Source organism: Amblyomma mixtum, chromosome 1 (genome assembly GCF_055824585.1).
Source record: "Amblyomma mixtum isolate Tamu chromosome 1, ASM5582458v1, whole genome shotgun sequence".
Taxonomy (NCBI): domain Eukaryota; kingdom Metazoa; phylum Arthropoda; class Arachnida; order Ixodida; family Ixodidae; genus Amblyomma; species Amblyomma mixtum.
The window spans coordinates 159,318,969-159,340,955 of record NC_143012.1 but is presented as its reverse complement, the minus strand read 5'-3'; the positions used below and the strand labels follow the sequence as shown (position 1 = coordinate 159,340,955).

The 21,987-nt window shown below is 45.0% G+C and overlaps 1 protein-coding gene across 1 annotated transcript; it reads left to right on the top strand.

Annotated features, from left to right (window-relative positions):
* The first annotated feature begins 3,187 nt into the window (after positions 1-3,187).
* On the top strand, positions 3,188-20,598 carry LOC149369517 (uncharacterized). Its single transcript, XM_089575790.1, has 7 exons — positions 3,188-3,371; positions 3,452-3,540; positions 8,406-8,613; positions 10,792-10,887; positions 13,827-13,898; positions 18,257-18,436; positions 20,486-20,598. Exons 1-7 carry the CDS (start codon positions 3,188-3,190, stop codon positions 20,596-20,598), a joined length of 942 nt encoding a protein of 313 aa, XP_089431916.1.
* The last annotated feature ends 1,389 nt before the right edge of the window (positions 20,599-21,987 follow it).

The window sequence follows — 21,987 nt, the reverse complement described above, 5'->3', positions numbered from 1 at the left end:
CCCAGGGCCCCAGGGGCGCGGCTTTGGGCTGAGCCCGAGTCTGTAGCGAACCCATAGAGAATGTCCCTACCTCTTTTCCCTGGCGTCCCAGGGGTCCCTGCTTTCCCAGGCATAACGAGACCCAAGTATACTTTCGGAAGTATGAGAGCTGCGTTTGGCATAGTACCAGGCCACAACTTTGCCTGTAGTGTGTTCAAAGTGGATGGCTACTGAGGAGGCTCAATGTGCCTCCAGACCTGTGGCGCAATGGACATTTATAACGAGATGGGAAAATTCCATGAAGGCTTTGGCGGAAAGAACTGTACTAGCCTAGCACGACACGTCCCCCGCTCCCACCACAGAAGTGGGCGAAGCCCACGTAGCCGAGGCTACAAGACACAACTGGTGGGTGGCGCGCTACCCCTGACCGTAGGGTCCCCGTAGGGATTAGCCGGACGCCCGATCAAAATACCCAGGTAGAAACGTTCCGTTCAGGGAAAGGCCAGACGATGCCTGGTGTGGACCGCTCTTAGCCGCTTCCACGTTTCCCATTGTCCTCCACGAGGAGACGGCAGTCCATCGAGCCTCAAAGAAGTTTTCGTCTGCGAACAGTTTCCCCCCGGCCATACACGGAGTTGGCCAGGGCCAGAATACATCTAGAAACATAACTTTACAGAGGACTAGTAAGCCCGAACAAAGCCACTGCGCAGAGTACCACTGTTATCGAATGCTGAGCTTATAACATGCAGATTTAAGCCGCCCACTCTAGCTGTGGCATGTAATGCAAAAATCGTAAATCCACAATTTCAATAAATGACACCGTGACAATGGCACGACAAGGAAAGGTCTCCATGTAGACCGATTATCTGTGTTGATATGAAGATTACAGTAGTTAAACCAGAATCCCTGCTCAACTCTGTTGCTTCTCCTTACTATAGAGCAAGCATAAAGAGTCCAGCATGCAGTGAAAAATGACGTTGTAAAAATGAAAGGTCTAAGACACAGAAATGGCTCGCTGAGCTCAAAACTGGGGGCAGTGATCCAGCGTTGTACCGAATTTGCTATCGCCATAGCTGAATGAAGAAATCAACACCTATTGAACACTGTTCAAACAATCAGATATCGGTGCATGCTTAAGAACCCCAGGTGGTCGAAATTTCCGGAGCCCTTCACTGCAGGATCCCTCATAGCTTGAGTCGCTTTGGGATGTTAAACCCTCATAAGCCTGTAAGCTAAAGGGAACTGACACCAAGCCAGCACTAAAGTGATTTTGAAAGTAATTTCAACCATCCTGAAGAAATTAAAAGGAATGAAAAGGACCTCGTGGCTCTCTTCATTCAGGAGAACCTCATCTCTGAACTGCCTTTTCTGCCTTCCCAGTGAACGCGCATTCATCTGATATGCAGCGAGTTGTAGCTCTCGTGAAAGGGCTGTAAACCAGGAAGTGGAGACATCTGGAAGCAAAAAAAAAAGATAGTAGCCAGCTGCAGCATTGAACTCGTCTGCGCCATCTCTCAAAGCGCATGTACTGCAGCCAAGTGGTTCACGAACAGGGCCTCAGTAGTTGCAAACTACTGACGTGATGTCTCATGCCTGCGTTGCTTTTGATGCTGTTGGGATGCAAGAACAGAGAGGTTCATTGCACAACATTCTGCTTTTCTTAAATGGGGTGCTTTTTAAGCCGTAAAATGTCATACCGACTTGCAAAAGAACATTTTCTTCTTGTTCTCCTTGTGATGCTAAAAAATTCAGGGTTGATATATGTCATTAAAGTTATCGTTTATATATATCAATCAGTGATCACCCAGGCAGCACAAACCATCGGCCTAATATTGGGAGTCTGTTGGCTATGTGTGGCCCTATACAGGGCCAATGTTGCCTTCATTGTCCCCATATTGGCATTGCCACAATGTGCCATTTCCAACATTGGCCGTACTTGTCCGATGTTTTCCCCATATTGGCAATGCCGCTTAGTTACCCCTCCAACGATGGCACTAAATGTCCGCTGTCGTCCCCATATAGGCAATGCCGCTTAGTTACACCTCCAACGATGGCCCTACTTGTCCTCTGTTTTCCCTGTATTCGCAGTGCCGCTCGACGACACACCCAAGGATGTCCCTGTGATTATCGGTGGTTATTTCTCTCAATCTGTTTTTTTTTGTTCAATATTCGGACTTATTCATTTATATATTCTTTATGACCAACAACAGCGCTAGCGTCGATTGGATTGGAAACCGTTTATTGTCAGCACTGAGCCCTAGTGGGCATTATACTAGGTGGCTTCGAGCCCATGGCGACCTTGTGAGCCCACTCAGTGGCCCGGACTTGCGTCAACGGGTCTGCACTGGCCAGTATAGCCTCCCACCGCTCTAGAGAAGGGACTGGTAGTAGGTCCGCCGGTGGCGGCGCCTTTTTGCAGCTCCATAAAATGTGGTCATATCCGGCTGTCTGCCCGCATTGTTTGCAAGTAGCGTTGTATTGTGTTGGATACATGTGTGCTAGTCTCGACAGGCTAAAGAAGGCTCGCGTCTGGAGCCGACGCCACGTTACGTCCTGGCTTTTGTCGAGTTTTTTGTCTGGTGGCGGATAGATCCTCCTTTCCAATTTAAACTGATTGGTGTATTCGTGAAATGATATGAATTCATCTCTCGTGAAATTTGACGATTCAACCCGGCTCACTGCTCGGCTGACATAACCTCGAGCTATACTGTGAGCCAGCTCGTTTCCCCTGTTCCCCGAGTGTGCCGGCACCCATATTAGTTCCCCCTCTCTTTGGTCCCAGTCTTTATGTCTTAATGTTCGTTCTGCCTCCTGGGAGATCATACCCCGCGCAAAATTCACACCCCGCGCAAACAGAGGCTAGAAGAAACCTTCTAGCCTCTGTAGTTCTTGTTATCACCGCAAACATGGTGGCGCACATTGCTTGCTATACTCAAGGCACTCAGTAAAAACAATAACAAAACCTTAGCGTAGAAAACCGCAATTAATCATATATTCCTAATAGACAAAATAAATTAAATGTTAATTAAATATGACAGATAAATGCTTGTTTACAAGAAAAATTGGTGCGGTTTGGTTTCCGACAAATACGAAGACATTTGGTCAATTCGGTTGCCGGCCATGACTAGGCGTAGCCATACCGCTTCGGAGAATCCGCTTAGCGTACAGAGGTACTGAGGTGAGCACGCACTTTGTTTGAAGCAACACGATGTACGTGCTTGTAGAATACGAAGGCGAAAATAAGCGGTACGTCGTATCGGACGCCGACGTAAGGAATTTCCGTCCCAATGACATCGACGACTTCGAAAGAGGGAAGTCGTACGATGTTTTTTGGGAAGGCGACAGCACCACCCGGGGCAGGTTTTACAAGGCGACCATTGTACACATGACAGGTAAGTGTTAGGACCCTTTCCGGCGTTGCCGAACACGGTTTTGGCGTTCACTTATCATAATTTTGCGGTAAAAATTGCAGACTCTGCAGAAGAAATGAGGACGTGGCGGCAGAACAAGCGCATGGCCTCGCGCAAGTCTTCCTCCAAGGAAGGCCCGCCGCGGAAAAAGGTGCGTCCAACCGGCTTTCCTGTGCTTGCTGAATATTATGCGCTTAGTCCACATTAACCGCTATTGTCGTTGAACCAGTATCAGCATGTGTACTGTGTCCATGTTCTTGATATTATTGCTCAGTTTTTGGATCAGTGATGAGCCTAGGAGATTCATGCACGCGTTCCACGTTTTGCCTGCACAGCTTTCAGGTGTTGTCGGTCACACGGCAGCAATAAAAACGTTGTTCCAGTAGATTTTTTGATTTGCGGGTGGGCTTAGCGCGAGAAAACAGTCGTTCCAGTAGATTTCTTGATTTGCGGGTGGGCTTAGCGCGAGAAAACAGTCGTTCCAGTAGATTTTTTGATTTGCGGGTGGGCTTAGCGCGAGAAAGCAGTACACAGGACGAGCGCTAACTTGCTACTGAAAGAAAGGGCCGGGTAAAGAAAAATGGGGGCCCTGGGCTAATGAGAATGTAGGCCCCGTCTCCCTTTGTTACCACTGACCCCCCTGTCCCCATGCTACACTACTCAAATAAATCCCATGTTCCATTGTAATTACACCTAATTAAAAAGAACGAAGTGCAACCAAAAGGATTCATGCAACAGTAACGCAGTAGCATTACATTTACAGCGCACAAAACACAACGCGACTCTTGGAACGCGCGACACGTGTACATCTGTGGTCGAGCGCCGAACGCCACGGAAGAGCCACTCAAACCTACCGACAAGTTGCGGGGCTGCATTGCAGTGCGCTGCGCGCGCCGCCTACTCTCCTCTTTCAATGACACTGTACGCAAGCCGACAGTGGGATTTTTGTTCGCAGCACTGTTTGAATGCTCACGCATTAAAGAAAAGCAGGCTTAGCCAGCTTCCTGCAGTTAAGCTGGGTACTCCAGCTGCCGGCAGCGACTAGGAAATAGAAACACTCATTAATTAGTGTCCTGAGAGGGTATTACTGCAAGTTATTAAATTCATTTGATTATACATCGAACCTTTGATACTACTCTCACGGGGCACATTCGAATAGCAGCATTTAAGTCCTGGATCAGTGGTGAGCGTGCTCGGCGCTGAGCCGAGTACTCGGGTTCAAACCCAGCCGCACAGTGGCCGCATTTTCATGGAGGTGAAATGCAAAAAGTTACTCGTGTGCTATGCGATTTCAGAGGCCGTTAAAGATCCCCAGGTGGCCGAAATTATTCCTCAGCACTCCACAACGGCACCTCTTATTTTTTGCTGCCGCGGTGGATCAGTGTAACGTTATGGTGCTCAGCTGCTCACCCGAAAGACGCGCGTTCGATCTCGGCCACGACGGTTGAATTTCGATGGAGGCAAACGTCCAGAGGCCCGTGTACTGTGCGATGTCAGTGCACGTCAAAGAATCCCAGGTGGTCGAAATTTCCGGAGCCCTTCACTGCGGCGTCCCTCATAGCCTGAGTTGCTTTGGGACATTAAACCCCCATAAACCAATAAATCAACGAAACCTCTTTCTCTCCTTTCATTCACACCTTCCTCCCTCCCCTCAAGGCACAGTTGAGGTGTCCACCTAGAAGTGAGGCAGTTCTGCGCCTTTTATTTACTCGAAAATTAAATTTCACCTGGCTCTACAAAACCGATCCCACGAAAAAAGAACGTACAAAATAAATTACCCCGGTCATGGCGGTCACATTTCGCTGGAGGCGAAATGCGAGAGGCATGTGCACTATGCGATATCAGTGCACTTTAAAGAATTTGAGGTGGTTGAAATTGACTGGAGCCTTCCACTACGGCGTCCCGCATAGCTGGACTTGATTTGGGACGTTAAAGCCCATAGTGGCCGCCGGAGCACAAAGTGAAACTGTGCGAGTTCCGAGAAGCTAGCACAGCCTGATTAGTTTTTCAATTTGGTAAAGCTAAAGAAGAAAACCTGGTGTTGTATATAATTCTGACGACCAAATGTCTTATCTGTGCAAAATTCGAACATCCACCCGTGTGGCACAAAAAAGCATTCTACTGCACGCGTTTATTTTCTCAACAGTCTGTATATGATACTCGCACACATAGACGCCGCTTCAAATTTTGCTGCGCATTCTAGTTTCGTTTTTGCCTACCCTGCTCTAATCATACTTGTGACACTGATGCGTTGCATTGCCTTATATTTGTATGCCATGCAGAGGGCGCCAAGAAAGTATTTTTTACATGTGATATATGTGCGGGTTTAAAAATTAGTTAGTGGATTTTTAGCGGATTATGAAAGCCATCCCAGCAGAATTCTTGGTGGCGAGGCAGGAGTCCCACCTGTTATGCCGACACCAGGATTCTCAAACACACTACACCTTCAGACGCCACTGGACGGGGGGATTGACAGAAAACCACGAAAACCCTTCCGGAATCCGTACACAAACGCGTATATCGCTTCGTAAGAAAGGAGGCCCCCTCCGGGGTACCAGGGGATTCCTGTTTTTGCAGCTCGACCAGCTGCGCCCAACTGATTAGGCTAAATCAAGTTACATAAGGTGGGGGCCCATCTTCTCGTTCTGGTTTTCATACGCTTCATACGTGTCGCTCGAAGTTCCATTGCCCGCGGTTCCATACACTAAGCAGGTTAGAATAAGTGGGCCCCTTCTCCTGCTGTCCGAGGTGAGGCCCTGGGCTGCAGCCCCCTTAGACACCCCCCCATAATCCAGCGCTGAACGGAAGCAGAATTACTAGCTCGAGGGGCTCTTTCCTCGTTGGCATTGCATAACCCTTCTCGCATTCTCGCAGCGCCGCCTCTCGTCCTCCGCTCTAAGAGTGTGTTCGTCGTATTTTCCCGTTTTCGTTTGTTTACTGGATGTTTCTATTGCACTCATCTGTGCACTTTGTTTGAATTATTCGTAGCGGCGACTTCGGTTTTCTTATGTTTGCACTCCCTACTTTGCGCACTGATGTGTGCACCTTGTTTGAATTATTTGTAGCGCCAACTTGGGTTTTATGTTTGCACTCCTTACTTTGCACCAGAGGGAAATAAATTTGTGTGCAATTGACCTACTGCTTGCCACAGTCCTAGAAGGAATGCATCCAGCTCTCAGAAAGTCTACAGAGAGAATAGTGATGCTGCATCTAGTTTGTTTCCCGCTGCACTTGCTCAAAACATAAATTAATTTCTTGCCTTTTCCCTCGAATGCCAAATGCAACACTTATCCTGCAGTTCCTGAACGTGGTAACGTTTTCGCGGTATAAGTGTAAGCTCAACGCGGGAAAACCCAAGTCGCCGCTACGAATAATCCAAACAAGGTGCACAGATCAGTACAGTAGAAACATCCAGTAAACAAACGAAAACGGGAAACTACGACGAACACACCCTCAGAGCAGAGGAGGAGGGGTGGCGCTGCGACGAGGGCTATGTAACTCCAACGAGGAAAGAGCTGCTCGAGGAACTGAATGCATGCCCAGCTGTCCACTGAGGATAACAAGCAAGTTTGGCGTGGAAGTTATTTTCTAGGCACCTCGAAAACTGTCGAGCCTTTGCGCACTGGCGAGCCAAAGCCATAACAGACTGGCTTGCAGCATAAAGCTTGTAACCATGCATGCTCGTTGCGTGCAAAGTTGGTGTTGTTTACGAGGCCCCTCTGAGTTGTAGCAGTGTCTAAATAGGGCAGACCGGCCGTTGCTTCAGTGAACGCCTAACTGAACACGCTGCTTCTTTTAAATCATCTCAGTCTAACAGCCTGCTTAAGCATTGTTTGAGCTGCAAATGCCATCCTCTTTTTGGAAAAACAAAAGTTCTTGGCCGTTCTAAACAACAACTAGCAGGGGAGCTGCTTTAGGCTTCTGTTATTCATAAATTAGGAAGCAATAAGTGCGTGAGTGACTCTAGTTTTTTGCTGTGAAAAGAATCTGTTCCTAATTTCTGATTAATTTCATGGGTATTGCTGTTTGAAGGTGAAAGAGGTGGTTCCAGTTTCTTTCTGTGCCATTTTTGTCATTGTTTAGTCTGAGATATTGCCTTTATCCAGCACTCATCAGTTCCTCGGGCTCGTAATTCTGCTTCACCGTGCCCTCTCGCCTACTGTTGGTCTTGGCTTGATGCCTGTATGCTACTAAAATGATGCCGACAACATAGCCTTCATGTGTATGTCACTACAAGCCAGTCTGCCCTATCGTTTTCTGCTCAACTGTTTGTGTTTGCATTAGCGAGGTGGAAATGTTGTGATGCGCCGAAAAGAGCATAATGGCTTTGGAAACAAAACGGTGTCTTGAGTAGTTTTGCCGAACACTGTGTGTTATCTGCCTACGACTTTTGATGGGGGGATGTGGTTGTGCATACTGCCAACTAAAAAAAAAGTTTTTTTGCTCACCTTAGCCTGCAACAGAACTGTAATTATGCATATGACTAATGACACCCTAAATGGCAGCGACTGAAGTAAACCCCCAGTGTACATATGCTTCCTGACCCTCTCTTTAAATCCAATACAGCTTTAATCACTTCATTGTGAACAAAGCTCCTGCACAGGAGGCAAAATGACTTGTTATAATTTTTATGGTTGCAATTTTGTCACGTTCTAATGTGATGTCTAATCAGAGGAGTTTCTGTTAGTCTCATTTTTGTACCAGTTTTCTCGGGGTACAAGCTGCCCCTTGACGGGGTAGTTGGCTTTCCGTGGGCTAAAATGCTTGGGAAAAGGTTTAGGACCAGTGGTTATGGTGCTCGGCTGCTGACCTGAAAGACACGAGTTTGATCCCAGCCGCGGCAGTTGTATTTCGATGGAGACGAAATGCTAGAGGAGTCGCTTTGGGACATTAAGCCCCATAAGGCCTAAATCATTTGTTTGATAAGTCAGTATTTCATCCTGCTTGCAAAGAGCTTACATCCACTTCATTTGGTGAAGGACCAAGAATTTGACTAAGCACTTCTTTATTTTTCAGTCCAAGATGAACCTTCAGTCCAGTGCTAGGGCCCTGGCAGAAAGAAGGGCTGAAGATGATCTGATGGAGGACGACATGGAAGGTACTGAGGGCTCAAGGGAAATGAACCTTCAGTCCAAGGTTGCGGAGCTGGAGGCAAGAGTAAAAGAGCTCGAGAGCCTCAACATGGAGCTACAGAAGGCCCTCTGTGCGAAAATTTTTGATAAGGGTATGTGAATAATTTGTGCTGTAAATGCTTGCTTGTTTAGCAAGTTTGCTTTTTGCACCACGCTGTGAGGGGGTGCCCTCCGTCTGCTATTTCGCATAGGCTTGCACCTTTGGTCACGAAGTGACAGCTTTTGCGATGCTATATACTTGGCTAACAGTGGAAAAGGGCTGCCTTCCTGCAGGAGGTGCTCACTATTAGTAGGATTTACACAGTTCAAGAACTGCATGTGAAAAACACCTGCACAGTGTTTAGGTTGCATCAAGACAGCTGTGCGCCATCAATTGATTCTACCTTTGTAATTTTAGGTATGAGAAGGCAGGGAGCATTTCTGTACAATTTGTGTGCTCATCTTCAGTGTTCTCAACCTGGCATGTCTGTCCAGTAATTTGATGCTTCTCTTTGTAAATTCTTCTCAGATTCTTCCATATCGGAGTCCAGGCATGGGCTATTGAGTGCAAACTGTGTGCAGCCAAGGCTACCTGAAGCAGCAGGTTCGTAAAGCTCTTTTGCAACACAGAATGGCATAGCGAGGTTGCAGGTGTTTCAGCATTTGCTATTGAATCTAGATTACAGCACTATTTACACTGGCCAGCGCCCACGTGACCAACTGTGTGAACAAAAAAAACGACAAAAATGGCTGAAGCAAAATGTCATCCTTGGAGTGCACCTAAAACATGGTCGTTGTGGGCAAATCATTGTCTCAAAGAACGAGTGAGAGTGCCACCTGAAAAAGCAGTTCTGGTGTTGAAACAGGTTCTCTGTGCCGGTTTCGATGCCAAAAGTGTTTTGTCAGGTGGCGTTCTCACACCGAGCTGCAAGGACCAGAATGTAGAGGTGGGGTCTGTTGCTTTTGCCCCCAATTTTCTTGGGGAAAATTGCCGATCATGCCTGATGTGGTTTTGTTCAAAATTTTTTTTTTTTAATTTCAGGGAACCTACTATTGATAAAAATGTGTTGAAGTTTTAGTGGAAATGAGCGATATTTCCTCATATTTTAAAAAATGAGCACTGCAGTGCCAAGGAACAATGATTAATAATTTTATATTGCCATTGAAAACATAAAACAAACTAAAGTGCTATGTTTCCATGAAACCTTGGCATTATCGGTGTATCCCACCGTGTGACTACAACTCGGTGAAACATTACTGATTTGTTGTAAAAGGCTCAATGCTTTCTTCTTTCATTATAGTTTACGCCTTCTCTAGTGTGCATTTCAATGAAAAGTTATGCTCATTACATTGGCAATGAAGTGCATTGAGCTTGTGTCACTAGACAGCGTCGCAGTTCTTTGCATTTATTGGATGAAGCAGTAAACATGATCCGCTGAAACTTTTGTCGACGAGGCGTATGTCACTGCGCCATAACAACTTCAGGCATGAAAACTCAAATGGATGTTGCTCTATACTAAAACTGAAATTGTTATCTGGAAGGTCAGGTTTGCATTATACTTTGGTACATTACTTTTCCTGGTATGCAATTGGTATGCAATTGTGCACTCTGACATGGTTTCCAGAATTGGAATGCATAAAAACGGGTGCATTCACTGATTGAAAAATTGTTTCTAAAGATATTCTGCAGCATTTCTAACAAAGCTGTTGCAGAATCTAGCATCTTAGACAGTAATACCCCTATTACATGGGCAGTTTCAAGCAAAGTTGTTGATTAACTTACTCTAGATAAGGCAACAGCCTTTTGTGTGATTTGGTTGTGAGAAATTCTCTTGACTAGGTGAGTGTGACAGGTCCATTGACGTCCATCGTATCAGTGGACCTGTTCAGTTTTGGCCGCTGACTTTAGTCAAATTGAAGTGTAGTTCAGATCTCAATGGCTGTTGGCACTGGCTTGTAACACAGCTTACTGCTATTCAGTTGAAAGGACAGTCAGTTGAAATGGTGTTGAAAGGGGTCGTGTAATAGGGGTGCAAGTTTTCCATTGCACTGGAAAAGTTGGGTGCTGTCAGTCCCATTTACATTTACTGATACAGAGTGGAAGGCTAAATAACACTAGTGTATGTAAGATGCAGTTCAGATGCAAAAAGCACTAAGCCAGGCAGAATATAAAGGGAAATGCAAGGAAGTCAAGTTGCATAAAACTAAATTAGAAAAAATAGAAGAATATGCAGAATGTCAGAGATATTCGCTAAAAATGAAACGATCTCATGTGGTCATTAAATTTCCAGTCCCCAACCCTGCTTCTGAGGCCCTGAGCCAGTGTGCCAGCAGCAGCAGCAGTCCTCCACAGACTCTGTCTGCTTCATCTCCGCTACAGGCAGCAGGTATCAACTTTTTGTGCTTTCATGCTTTTGAGACACCCTGATGTTGTTTACCTCAGTGCAGAATTTGTGTTAACTGCAACAAGAATTTTAATGTTAGGGCCTTAACTAGTCCGTTCTAAGCAGCATGAAATGTACCGAATTTGCATGATTGTAAGGTGACCCCCATATTGCGTGTCAGAAAAAAGCAAACAAACTTGGAGGTTGCTTAAGCTTCGCCTTTAAAAGTAGAATGTGATAGCATTACCCGGCCACCGCCACTTATCGTCAGCCGCTATTGGCAGCCGCATGCAGGCATGGCCGTGGTCACATTCCAAAATCAAAATGTGTCAGTCACTGGGCTACTCATCAACACTTGCGCCATAGTCCTCACTAGCACTGCCTTAGTCGTCGCTGCTGCGGTCTGACAGCACGTCGTTCTAATACCGCCATCCAGGGAAATCCCTCACTGCGAAAACAACCAAAGCACGTGGTTGTTCACGAAATCCTGCACTCGCAAACAGCCACAGCACGATATCACATGGAACAACTGCAAGTTTTGCCTCACTGCAGCTGCCACACCTGCCTGTATCCCTCATGCTGAGATATCGAACTTGCAGCCTGGCACGTAGTTGTTCGTTCCTTCAGCACAAAGAATGGCAGCCATCTTAAATGTAGCCGTCAACAAGCACTGGACGCTTAACAGACCCAGAGCACAAATGGTGATTGATGAAGCACTTCATTAAAAACTGGTAAAACGTGGCCGGCAGTTGTCAAATGCATCAAACAAAGCCACAAAGAAACTACATGCGAGCACCGTCGGCTCTTCTATCAGCTACCAACACTCCCCAGAAGTGCTGCTATTCTAAGTGGTAATGCCGTCGCGATTGGAACTTCGGCCCTTCCATCAACTATCGGCATTTTTTTACTGCTGATTGCATTGTTGAAAGTAAAAGAAAAAGCCTTCTGAAAAAAAAAGCAGGATGGTCAAATGCAAGCATAAAATTGCAACCACGCGCATCCCTGGTATCTCGTTTCTCTCGCCTTTATTTACGGCGCTATGGTTTGGTTTCGATTGTAAGTCGAACCTACTAATTCAGATTCTCAAATTAGAAAGAATGGGTCGACTTAGAATTTTGTTAATGCGCTACATTATTTGATCATTCCGCTGGCATAGATTGGTCCAGCTACTGCTTTTCTGGACAAGGTGCAGCCAAGCCTAATTGATTTTTCCTGAAAGGAACAAAGCTTTCACTAAATATAAACTCTTTCACTGAAAATGAAATGATCTTATGTGCTCATTAAATTTCCAGTCCCTAGCCTTGCTCCTGGGACTCCGAGCCAGCATGCCGGCACAGCTTCACCTCTGCCGCAGCCAGCTGGTATGAACTTTTTGTGCGTTTATGCTTCTCAGGCACATGTTCACCTTAGTGCAGGAGTTCAGTTAACTGCAGCCTTGCTGGTAATTTTAAGAATTTTAATGTTACAGCCTTAATTTGTCTGTTCTAAGCAGTATGAAATGTACAGTATTTGATCATTTCACTGCCATGCACTGGTCGTGCTACTGCTGTTCTGGACAGAGTCCAGCTAAGCCAAGTTGATTTTTCCTAAAGTGAATGAATCTCACTAAATATTGTCAGATAGCAGGTATGTTCTTGTTGGAAGCACTGCATTTGTTCATACAGCCGTGCCTTGTTAATATGTATTATCGGGGGCAAAAGTCACTGGTCCATCGCGCATGGTTGTGGGAGCAGCTGAGAGCATATCACTGCGCACTCTCGCGGCCGTGCACCTGGTGAAGAGACCAGTGCTCGGCGCATGCCAGTCCTTTCTTAATTGTGAGTGCGCAAATTCTGTCCCTCCTAGTTGCCGCTCATCGTTTGTTGAGCTCGTGCCGCTAGGTGCTGTTGCGATAGCAGCACGCCGCTGACTCATCAGTGCAGAGAGCCACCTCTCACTCGGTTGTGCAAGTGCTTGCACAAGATTATAATTGCGCTTGTCGCTCGTCTTCGCCACTTTTCAGTGCAGCGCCTAGGGTCTCAGGGGTCCCTCATGGGGAAATTTGCTAGCTTACTGATTTTTTGTTTCTGTAAAGGCACTCCTCAATGCTTGCTCAAGTTTGTAGCATCTTGCTTGACCTTTTAAATCGAAGAGGCAGCAGCGCGCGACTGGTACGCTGGAAATGCGTTGTTCGTGGCATTGAATTTTTTGCTTTATTTCTTTAGTATGGCTTTCTTTAGTATTTCTTTGGTATGGGGGAGGGGCTGCCCAGCGGCACCCCCCCCCAACTGTTAATTACCGTGAACTGCATCAGCAGTGAGCTATCTAGGTATTGCGCAGATGGCTCTGGGGAGCACATGCCTACCACTGCACAGGTGTAGTTGAGTGCCCGCGTAAGCGGATCACGGTAGTGGATCGCACTACATGAAAACTGCAACAACTGTTATTTTTTCTTTTACTCATCAATTTTCTTTTCAAACATAATTGCTAGTAATGGCAAAAGATGCTGCATATTGGCACGTCCTTTTTCACCGTATATAAGTTGCATCAATGAGAAAGCTAAAATAAATACTTATGCACTGGAAAATACAGTATGTGTTTGACTGCGCCAGACAATCACTTTTGTGCACCAAAAAGCATTTTTGGCGGCTCCAAAGTGGCTTCGGCCAATTATATCACTGCATTTATATTGAGTTCATATTAGCAAGGCACAACTGTAGACGTGCATGGCTTGTTTTCATAGCAAAGCCATTTATTGGCATGACAGGCCTTGGATATTTCCTGTCAAGTTGGGAATAGTCGTTACAGGCCATGTGAACTGTTGTCTCGCTGCCAAGATTGTCATTGTGTTGGATTGGCACTGTGTAGGAATGCTGTGCTATTGTTCCTCATTTGAAAATTCTTTTAGAAGGTAGGATATTTGAATGCAACTGGCTAATGTGTCATTCTTGTTTCGTGAGCAGTGAGCGACCCAGGATGCGAGGCGCCTTTTGTTGCCGGCTCCAGCCTACAGCCGGTGGCAAGACGGTCAAAAGGTATGTATGCTGAAGAAAACTTAAGAAAGAAGGCTCAGAAATATGTTATTAAGCTATTCTTGGATGCATTTCCACGCTTCCCTCGCAGTAATAATGCCTTGGAAGTAAAAACAGGCGTAACTTTAGTTGGGAACACGTAATTTCATGTGTGGCCAGCTTTTCTGATTACCAAGCTTCGGCAGGCTATTGGCAGCAAGCAGGTTCACTTGTGACCAAATATCGTGTTGTGGGCAACCTTCAGAGCATGTTCTGTCCTGAAGGGTGGCCTCATGGGCAGAGAAGGGAGCTCTTCGCTGCATCACGTGCAGCTGTTTCATTGATGTGCTCTCATACGTAGTAGAGATAACGTCAAGTTTTGTGGGATGCGCATCATGAAGGTTTCAAGAAGGTCAAGGTTCGTCTGACTGGAAGAAAACTATATACGACAAATTATACTTATTTAGTGCAACCAGGACAGAAACGTGAAGAACGAAAGACAAACAGCAGCAATACACGAGTGTTTCATTCTTTGTGTTCCTGACCTGGTTGTACTAAAAATATTATATTTAAATATGTATAGTTTGTCAAATCCAACTAGCCTAACATCTAGCTCTTTTAAAACTATTTGCCCTCGACTCGAAGGGAAGTGGGACATTGGCGGCTGCTCATTGACACAGTCATCCCTTCTTAGATGGGGTTGAGAGCCGAAGACAGGAAAGTGGGACAGAGGGCAGTTCAAAGGAACTAAAGTAAAGACATATGGGAGAGGGATAAAAGTGTGCTCTCCGCTGAGCGGTTCAGTGTGGGAGAATGTCTAGTGTGCCCAATTGTCTTTGTGTGCACAACTTCTTAAAATTATCTAAAATTTTAAATTAGTGATGCTTTCATGTTCAGAATCAATAATGCATGGGGTGTACTACTGCCCATAGGGGCCCAGAGCCATCTTCGGTCCTGCAACTAATGTAGATAGGTTGGCTCCACAGATACATCCTCCTTGCCCCAGTTCTAGAGGGTCATTTAAAAGAAAGGCTGGTTTGTAAAATATACCCAGCACGCTTTCCTCATGTGACCTGTGAGGAAGGGCTGAGGCCTTAATTCTATTGCACTTTCAGCGGGACTTGTGGGCTTGAAAAGTGAAGCTTTTCCTGTAACTTGACAGTACCCTTCTCTTTTCAAGCTCACATGAACTGAAAATAAGTGCTCAAGTGTAAGTCAGGGTCTGAACCTTCGAGAAACAGTGAAAAACATGTTACAAGTTAGCAAATTGTGATATTTTCTCCAACACAAACTTTTTAAGGGGGGACGAGGGTCTTAAAAATAACTTTTTTGTTTATGGCTAGAATCTCATGAAATATTGCACACAGATGCATTTTTCTCTTCTGATTCCAAATATGCAGTCATAATTGAGCTGGTGGTCTTAGATCTTGCGAAGTCCAGAATGTAATTAGGTAATTTCTTACGCAGCTTTAATGAACTTTATCATTGCAATTTGTTGCTTTTATATACATGAACTGATAGCCAGAGAGTTTCCATACCCGATGACATTCTTCGTTTTTCTCTAAAGGCATGCCATCCTGACATACTATGTCGAGAGTAAAAGGTCACACTATATTACACGGCAACTCGTTAAGCTAATTGTAAATTGCTATTTATAAGTGGCCTAAACCAAAAATGTAAGAATGTCATCGGGTATGGGAATTTGCTGGCTATCAATTCATGTAAGTAAAAGCAACAGAATGCAATGAGAAAGTTCATTAAAGCTGCGTAAGAAATTACCTAATTACACTCTAGAATTTAAGATAACTTCTGATCTAAGACCACCAGCTCAATTACGACTACATATTTGAAATCAGAAGAGCAAAACGCATCTGTGTGCAAAATTTCATGACATTATAGCCACAAATAAAAAGGTCTGTTTTAAGGCCCTCGTCCCGCCTTAACTTAGAAGTTGATACAACAGCTGGTGTTGAGAAAGATAGCAGCCTGTGACATTGCTGTGAAAGGTTGTAATGTTTGTCCATGCTGAATGTCACCGGCATGCAGCTTTATCACAATGTGACGCGAGATGGAACTAGGTTTATCATTCTTAAATGAGCGCAGCAATGTGCAACTGCTTCCATGTTGCTTCAGATTGTCGTGCTTGCTTTCGTCCCTTTATCTCATAAGCTGTTTGCCAGCCATAAATTGACACATAAATTGACACAATTGACACACATTTTTACTACAGTAAAAGTTTTTAATTCACATTTCACAAAGATAATGAGTTTAAATTAAGTTTTATTTGAAGAATCAAAAGTCATTGAAAAAAAAGCCAAAATTGAGATCATGGTACAAAGTACTTGCAACTCAAAAGATTTATTGGTGATGATCTGTTGTGACTTACTGCTTATTTTCTGTGAAAGTAATAGTCATCACTTTGTCTCTCGAAGCGTGAATGTGATGCAGAGCATATTTGCCCTCCTCAAAACTGCAAAATAGGCGCGTGACACCAGTTGCCTCCCTCACTTGTAAAGCACTTGGACGCAGCAGTCCCATCGGCGTAGCCGAAAAGGAGGCGCAATCCAAGCCAAGAAGTGAGGATCCTAAACTATAGAAACGCAAGCAACGCAAGTGGCAAGTCGGTGCACCGAACGTGATTGCCTAGCTCAGTGTTGGACATTCGACACATTCGACCACTGGTCACCGGTAGTGCAGAATGTCCTTTTTTTCATTATTTTTCTCAGTGCTCTTGCTGCAGTGTAGTGCAGTTACTCCTATGGTTTCAGTTATTGGTTGTACTACTGGCACCGTTCTGTTATACTGTAATTTTTTGTATTTTATCTCTAATTTCTTATTAGAAAGCAGACAGTATTTTTATGTGTTATAATTTTTTATAACCAAACTGGTAAAAATTGTTCTTAACTCACTTTAGGTGATCTCTTAAAATTTTGAAGCATGGTTTTAAATAAAGCCTCATGCAGTATGTAATGGCATCGTGTGTTAGGAAAATAAATGGTTTGGAAATGCCTACTGTCATTCAGCCTTTTTTTAGTGCCAGAAGTACTATTCAAACTATTCGCTTCGAAATTATTCGAAGAAATTGCTATTAGCTTCGAATTCGCTTCGAATCAAAAAACCACTATTCGCACACCCCTAGTGTATTGTACTGGAGCATTTGGATATTCTTGAAGCAGTGAGGTTTGAGAGCCTTTCCTATAATAGGGAGCTGCAGTTTCTCTGTCCTATGCATGTTTGCTGCATTCATGACTTTTATGCTCTTGTTCCATTTCCTTGCACAGCTATCTTCGTTATGTGTCATCTTGCTTGGCAACAGCTTGTAGAAAAGAGTGGTTTTGTCCACATTGAATTCTGCATAAACGTGTGTAGGGGCGGCAGTTTTCACGGTGTGGCCCATATACGCGATGTGCAAAAAAAACAATTTAAGCAAAAATGCCAACAGGGGAGCGAACGGCATTTATTCTACATTCAGTCATTACTCACGGAGTCTTCCTACTCTTGGCTGGTGCATGCTCGTCCCACAAGAAATCGGATAGCATGTCCGTTGTCAATGCGTAGCCATTGATCTCCACTTCTATCACATAGCAGAGCAGCTGTTCTTCCGGTTCAGGAACTGGTGTGACTTGCCTCAGGTAGCATGCTTTTTGCAGCGTGTGTTCCTCAATGCATCCATCCTTTTGGTTGTGCCGTCGCCGAACGCACTACTTGTCCACATCGAATTTCCTGCCTTCCGCATGCTTGCCATGTTCGAGTCTAACTCCCAGCCGTGTAGCTATTAAAAGAGTAAGGCACCTAATTTTTGTGGCATGTTTTCGTCTCTACAATGATCCGGCCGGAAGACACTACTATGCATGAATCACCATGGGGTACTCACCTATGACCGCTAAATAATTTATAATCGTATTTTTCTGTCACGCTGTTTAGTGCTATGCCATATATATTTCTTGTTTTTAGACCGCCATCTTCTGTGCTGTTTGCTGCAAAGAATGAGTACCAACTCGCCCACCTGACAGCAGTCCTTAGCCTGTTGGTCTTGCGATGTTCCGCAAAAAGGTTGCAGGTTGTGAGGGGCATATGTTGTCACTTGGTTACTGCTAGGATGAATAAGTGAAGATTTAGAGGTGCTTGATTGCATCTGCAAAGATGATCTGAAGCTGTTTTTCAGGAATCACATTAAAAACTGTGCTTCATATTTCTTACATCTTTTACATGTCTTTTGTTTTGCCTCATAGGCCACAGAAATAGGTATTCTCATATTAGCGGAGTTTTAGGTCAAGTGAGCTCTGTATCTAAAACAATATTACAAACCATTTATGCTTTGCTCATATCTGTTCTTCAGGTACATGTTGGCCATGGCAACTACTTAAGTAGCTGCACATGAGAGCGGCTGCTGGGGTCTGCCATGGACTCGACCTTCTGCAAACAGTTGGCCGTGTCCCTGTGGGGCAGTGAAACCCTGTCGCAGAGGAGCCTGACAGGCACTCTGTCAAACTATGCCCTTTCGAAAGGGCTTACAAAAACCTACCCTCCACTGTCCCCAGTGAAGGTGGCTTCAGTGTCAGGTAAGTTAAAACCATTAGTCTATCGCAGTGCACTATGCATTTCAATAAATCTGCTTTCAGCTGCATGCGTTTCATCATCAATTCTTACTAGTGTCCTATACTTTTTTGCTTTAGTTTGCAATGTGGCCCATTGTGTTCTGTATAAGGTACAGTCTTTGTCAGAAGTTTTTTAGAGTCCAGGGGGACACTTCCGAGCTATATACTGGGACTCCAGAGCGTTCCAGGAAGTCCTACTTCTTGCAGGAGGCAGTACCAGAAATCTTCTAATGTCCAGGAAATTTGGAGCACTAGAGATCCATTAAGAACGACACAGTGCGGCTCAAAAGAAACCCCCTGGGCTCCAAACTCGCATGCACTGTTCGCTTCTGGGGAATCTTATTTTTCTGCTGCCGTCACAGTGGCTGAGTGGTTGCGGTGCTCAGCTGTTGACTTCAAAGACACAGGATCGATCCCGGGCGCGGCAGTCGCATTCTGATGGAGACAAAGTGCTGGAAGCCCGTGTACTGTGCGATGTCAGTGCACATGAAAGAACCCCATGTGGCTGAAATTATCAGAGCCCTTCACTGTGGCATCCCTCATAGCCTGAGTCACTTTGGGACGTTAAACCCCATAAACCTTCTCAGTTTCGCCGATGGCCTCTGCAGGCCAGCCAAAGCTCCCACAAGTTGACGAACGGCAGTTTTTTACTCCATTTGTGGCAGTTTTTCATGCGATTCGTAAATGCCTACATAGACGCTACATCATTGGCAGCAAAAGTTGCCAGACGTGCAAGCGTTTCCGGTAGTTTTTCTCTGTTGCTTTCGTCATGCAGCTTGCAAAAGATGGTTTACTAGGCTAATAAACGGTGAGGTTCTTTGTGTTTTTAAGGTGGTGCAACGTGACAAAACAGAGATTTAATAGACATGCCATGCTTTTTTTATAGCCAAAGGCAACTTTTCGCCTTATGCTCACCTTCATTTGCCGTTCATGCTTCCTCGAGGGACGGGGGTTGGAAGAAGGTTTCTATAGCAGCTCCTCGTCTGCAGAAATGCCGAGTAGCATTCTTCAATCCTAACTGCCCATCAAATGGAAGAGCAATTGTTTTCTCCACTCCACAGAGTGGAGACGGAGTGTAGAGTTGAGGTGCACTTCTGAATTCGGCGGTTAGCCTTTCATAGCCAGCAGAGATGTGCAATAAACTTTATTTGCTGTTAATCTCCGAGATAAGCACTAAAACCTCCTCATTTCTCATCAATGCACACTCTGTGTGTAAGGAACTTTGTCACTCCATTTGTCACCACTTTGATGTATGCCATCCCAAATTCAGGGGCTGTATAATTTTTGAAATTTTGTTGAAATTGCTTGAAAACCTTTGCAATTTTCTGCATCTCTCTTCTGTTTTCCCCCAAGTCCCAAACCTATGCAAGTGTAAGTGGGTTTTTAAAGTCCAGCTAAATTTTGTTATTCATTAAAGGGCTTTTCTCTCTACCGCTTTGCTGGGTGTATCTGAAGTGTGATATTATGCACCAGTGTGTGAAGCTTTGTCCCCCAGAGCTATTGGCCCGAGGTTGTAATTTTAGAGCGTTGCGTTCTGAGCCTGGTTGCGTTTTGAGCCTCAGAGTTGTGCTGATATCATGGATAGAATCCAAGATGGCAGCCTCCAATGCAGCAGTGTATCCCAGCAGTTGCCATGGGAACCGAGGTGGTTACATAATGGAATAAAATAATAGCAGGAGGCAGTGTGATGCTCGAGCACCACAGCTCGAAACTAAACTATGTCGATCAGTATATGTATATCTGTCTGGCACGCATTAAAGTCTGGCTGCTTAGTCTCGACATTCGTGTAATATTTGTGGGTGAACCGTTTGGCACAGAATGTATCAGATGGTGTCATACGATTCAGCCTGTCGTGCAGCATAGACTTAGTAGTTAGAGCCTATCTCGCTGCATGGATTCGAACTGGCGACCTATGTTAGGTGTATTAATGCTCATTATTCGATCACTGCCTCAGCATCTGCTCATTTTTTATATTCAACCACACTAACATTACTTATTACCCCATCTGCGCAGATTCCTTCTGGCACTATCTGAAACAGAAGGGATGCTCGGCCGAGGACCTGCAAAAGCGCCACAAGAAAGTGACGCGCTACCTGGCACAGAAGTGCTGTGACCTGCGGCGGTAAATAGCTGTTCAAGCCAATAGTCTTATATGCATGAATAGAATGGGTGAGCTCATGTGCTCACAAAATTCGTAAACTTGATTGTATTTCCTAACTCTGTATGGGACACTTAGGCACTGGAATAACCTGCAAATATTACTGGAATTTGCCTACTATAGTGAGGTACTGCTTTACCCAATTTCTGCTTAAGGGTAGTCGACTACTCAGATGAGCGCACGGAAGATTATATTTATGAACCAGACTGTTAACAGCACTTATGGACCATGTTAGCAGACAGATAAAAGCAAGGAGTGGGAGTGTTTTGTAATGTTCACTGGGCATTATGAAGATAGCATCCTTGTGATTATTTTCTTGTCATCCAAAGTGAACGATCTTCCCTTTGCGCTCATGTTTTGAGACTGTTGAGACCGCGCGCAGCCAGGCTTTTCAGCGTGGAAGAGACGGCTTTAGACAAGGCATGCAAGCGCTCTGTTCCTGCACGTTAAGTAGATGTCGGATGAATCTTGAAAAAATTATATGAACGTCACGCCAGGAATATGACTACTCCAACCCTTCGGAGATGTGCAGCGCGCAATATACGGCCGTGCCAGCGACATGTCTTTCTGTTCAAACTTTCTATAGAACCGCTGTCACTACGCAGAAGCAGGTAGCAGTATCTGTACTAAGAATTCGTATCTTAAAGGAAAAAACAAAGCACAATGTTCACCTTTAGCACGATTTCTGCAGTGATGTGCGTTCTGCCGGCTGACAGTACACGGCTTGCTTGATGTTGTCGGCATAACCTGTGCTTTACTCAAGGTGTAGCGGGTAGCGCTTTTGAACTAGCCACCAGCGATCACAGAAAAGTCTACTCTTTTTACCGCCTCTACAATAACTTTATGGTGGTATGAACGTGCAGTTTATTTCCCCACCGTCCTCGTAAGTGAAGCGCGTGGAAAAACTGGCCAGGCGGACCGCCTCGCACTGATGGATGTGGGTTGCGTGCACGGACGCAGTTTGAGCCGTCGGCAGAACAGTCATTAGAAGCCATGGTGCACTTGGTCACACGTTGCATGCACGTCTCCGTCTTGATTTCTATCTGGAAACAGCTTGGTTGACATCACTTCTGACAATAAAGTGTTCTGCATGCCAATGTCTCTCCCATTCCGGACGGTTCCCGCCAGCCATCGTATGAAGCGGGGTGTGCATATTCTTCAGTTGTATAATTGAGGCTTTTAATGCATTATTCCTATGGGTTTACGTCGGGCCTGTGCCAATTTGACGTTAAATGTGTATCGTTGCATGAAAGGGAAATGCATAATCGAGATTCCACTGTATGACTTTTGTAACATTTGCATGCATTTGTTGTGTATGCATACTATATATATTATTGTTCTTTTTCTTCAGCTAGGT